Source organism: Poecilia latipinna, unplaced genomic scaffold (assembly GCF_001443285.1).
Source record: "Poecilia latipinna isolate Pla-1442-1.1 unplaced genomic scaffold, P_latipinna-1.0 Scaffold2380, whole genome shotgun sequence".
In the NCBI taxonomy this organism is placed as follows: Eukaryota; Metazoa; Chordata; class Actinopteri; order Cyprinodontiformes; family Poeciliidae; genus Poecilia; species Poecilia latipinna.
In genome coordinates, this window is record NW_015114996.1 from 32,390 (window position 1) to 35,406 (window position 3,017).

Sequence of the window (3,017 nt, forward strand, 5' to 3'; positions counted from 1 at the left end):
AATGCGGTTCAGTTTCATCGTTTACATTTAAACAATAAAAAATTAAGATCATGAAAAAAAACATCGGGTTTGATGCTTCTTGGTCTAAAAAAACACTGACTGGAGTCAGATTTCAGCATATTTAGGTGAGTTTTGACGATTTGTAGTTTGATGTTGTTCATAGAAAAATTTTGCATGGCTGCCGCACATTTTCACACCAGCGAAAAAGTGTGCGTATATTTACGCAAACTTTGACGCAAAGTTAATTTTTATACATGCCGACTCATGCGTAAAATATGGCGGCGCACATTTTTTGTGTGCACGCACGCTTTATACATGAGGCCGCTGGAGTGTTGCATGTTTGAGAAATCCTTCAATCTCCACGGCAACTATTCAACTGTGCAAAACGCCTGGATGGACATAGCCCTGCCTTTGAGACGCAGCTCCTCCTCAGTGCTGCAGCTTCGGAGCTTCCACCTCACAGAGCAGCTCATGTATTTTAACCATATCATGTATTTTAAAAATACATGATATGGTTGTAAAAGTCAAGCTAGCATAACTGAGCTACATATCCAGCTTTTGCTTTTTCATTAAAATCTTTTACTGACCAGTGAAAATGTGGCTCTTACCTTTGGACCTTACTGCTGAAGTTTTGACAGTTAATAGCAAAAACTCACATTCATATTTTGAGATTCTTGATTGTTTTCAGTGTTTCATTTTCCCCACTATCAATGTTCCTGACTTTATGGATAGTGAAGTCACACACGCCTCATACAGTCACCATGTGACACAAACACTATTTGCTACGTATGGTGATAAATTGTCTCTATATGTGTGTGTTTGTGTTCTTGCATGCTTGGATGAAGGGAGTGGCAGATATCTACGATCATGAGGTGTCTATCAGTGCACAGTCTTACCTGCCTGTTGATGACACATCAATCCCTACAGGTGAGAGCCAACGTCAGTCCTTCCCTGACATAAAATAGACAAGTGAGAAACATTTCCTTAGTCTTAAATTGCTCTACTTCTGACAATAGTGAAAGGAATGTTATTAGAGATTCACCAATCAAAGATTTTTAGGCCGATGTTTGTAAAGTTCTGACCTGCTGATAGCAGTTTTAGTCATTATTTATTTCCCTTTAAGATCTATAAATAAGAGAAAATACTTGTTTCTCTTGTTACGTTCCAAAAAAAAGAGATGATTTTCAAGAAAAATAAGTCGGAGCCAATCTGTTGGCAGGAGAGATCCGCCCTGTGGAGGACACACCCTTTGACCTACGGGCGCCGGTTCCTGTTGGTGTCCGGCTGAAGAATGTTCCTGGCCTCGGCTTTGACCACAATTTCTGCCTGTGTTCGCCCAGAGATGACTGGACAGAAAGACATGCTGCCAGGTTGTTGCACATTGCATGCTCACACAACAAAAAATGTCCCAGATTCATTCATTTGGCTGATTCTGGAAGGCAAACGTTCTTCCTTGTTTCAGAGTGCTCCATCCCCCCAGTGGGCGTGTCCTGGAGGTGTCAACCAGCCAACCAGGAGTCCAGTTCTACACCGCCAATGTCCTGGATGGCTCCATCAGAGGAAAGGGTGGTGTGACGTATGGGAAGCACAGCGCCTTCTGTTTAGAGACACAAAACTGGCCCAATGCTGTTAACCAGGTATGTGGCTGGATGGAGAATCACTTCCAATAATTAAGCTAAAATATAGGAGAACTCTTAGAACTGTAACTTTTTCCTTTGTTTTTTTTTTATTCTCTGCTGCTATTCTTGGCCAGGTCTCTCTTATGATTGGGACATGTTGATTTCAATGGGATAAACCTGGTTAAATAAAAGTTATTACTATTATTTAGGACCGCATCTAATGATTGTTTTAGTAATCAACTATTCTCTCAATTATTCTGACAATTATTCAAATAATCTCATTAAAAAAATTGGCATATCCTGCAGATTTTTATTTAAGCACTGAAGCCTTTTTTTATATATAATATTAGAAATACATTAAAAACAAAAATAAGATAACAATTCAGTTACTTTTTTGAATAAGAAAATAACACTTTTATTGCTGAAAATGCAATAACGTAGCATTCCTTTATGTACTCTTGATCATTTGTAGCAAAGAAAAAATACTGTCTACTAATTTATTTTTTGGATTAATAATTGGATGAATTTTTTTAAATACAGAATTTAATTTGAACCAAGTATAGCAAAAAAAAAAAAAAAACTGCCACTGGAGTGGTTCTGGGTAAAACAAAATTACAGACAAATTAGGTTTTTCTTCATAAATGCAAAATGAATATATGTTTGGTACAGATACTGTCCTGACTGTGTTGTTCTTTCATCAAATGGCCAAAATAAGGCTATTTCTCCAGTTAACAATTAATGGATGGCTACATTATTTGACAGTTGTTTCCATAATAGATTAATCACGATTAGTTTGATTGTTTCATTTCTATCATTATTATCAGGTAGTTTTAAACTAATTATAATATTTTTAATGTCTTAACAGAACAGGTGTGGATGAAGACTGTTTGTGTGGGAAAATGTTCTAATGAATAAGATGTATTAATAATAACCAGGGAGAAACTAGATGAATGAATGAATTAAACTTTCAGTCGAGTATCCTGCTACACTGAACCTGTCCAGGGTTGCACAAACATTTTTAAAGAAGAGAGCCACCTCCTTAACACTCGCTGCTCTTTCTGACCATTCTGTCTAAATATGTGGTTTAATCAAAACGTGTGTTCTTAAGTAAGGTCTGTGTTGCCAGCCCAAAGGGGTGTGTGTGTGTGTGTGTGTGTGTGTGTGTGATATAAATGCGTGTGTTTGTGTGTGTTTAGGCTTCCTTCCCGGACTGCCTCCTGCGTCCCGGGGATGAATATCACCATGTGACTCGCTTCACCTTCACCACTGTCTGAGCGACAGTCAGGATTCCAGCACTGACCTCTGACACATATTTAGGTCAAAGCTTGCTTTATGACTGCTGTTGATGTGAATATCTTCAGCAGAAGTTGTAATAAAGTAATGGTTTCATCATTCAAA

At 38.0% G+C, this 3,017-nt stretch overlaps 1 protein-coding gene across 4 annotated transcripts in view; it reads left to right on the plus strand.

The window, feature by feature from the left end:
- The window catches only part of galm (galactose mutarotase), a 15,940-nt gene extending 12,923 nt beyond the window's left edge, over positions 1-3,017 (plus strand). For all 4 annotated transcript variants that reach the window (XM_015019141.1, XM_015019138.1, XM_015019140.1 and 1 more), the window contains 4 exons: positions 846-927; positions 1,220-1,370; positions 1,463-1,637; positions 2,816-3,017. In XM_015019141.1, coding sequence (XP_014874627.1) covers positions 846-927; positions 1,220-1,370; positions 1,463-1,637; positions 2,816-2,893 — 486 coding nt within the window. In that variant the 3' untranslated portion in view covers positions 2,894-3,017. The remainder of the gene's footprint in view (positions 1-845; positions 928-1,219; positions 1,371-1,462; positions 1,638-2,815) is intronic.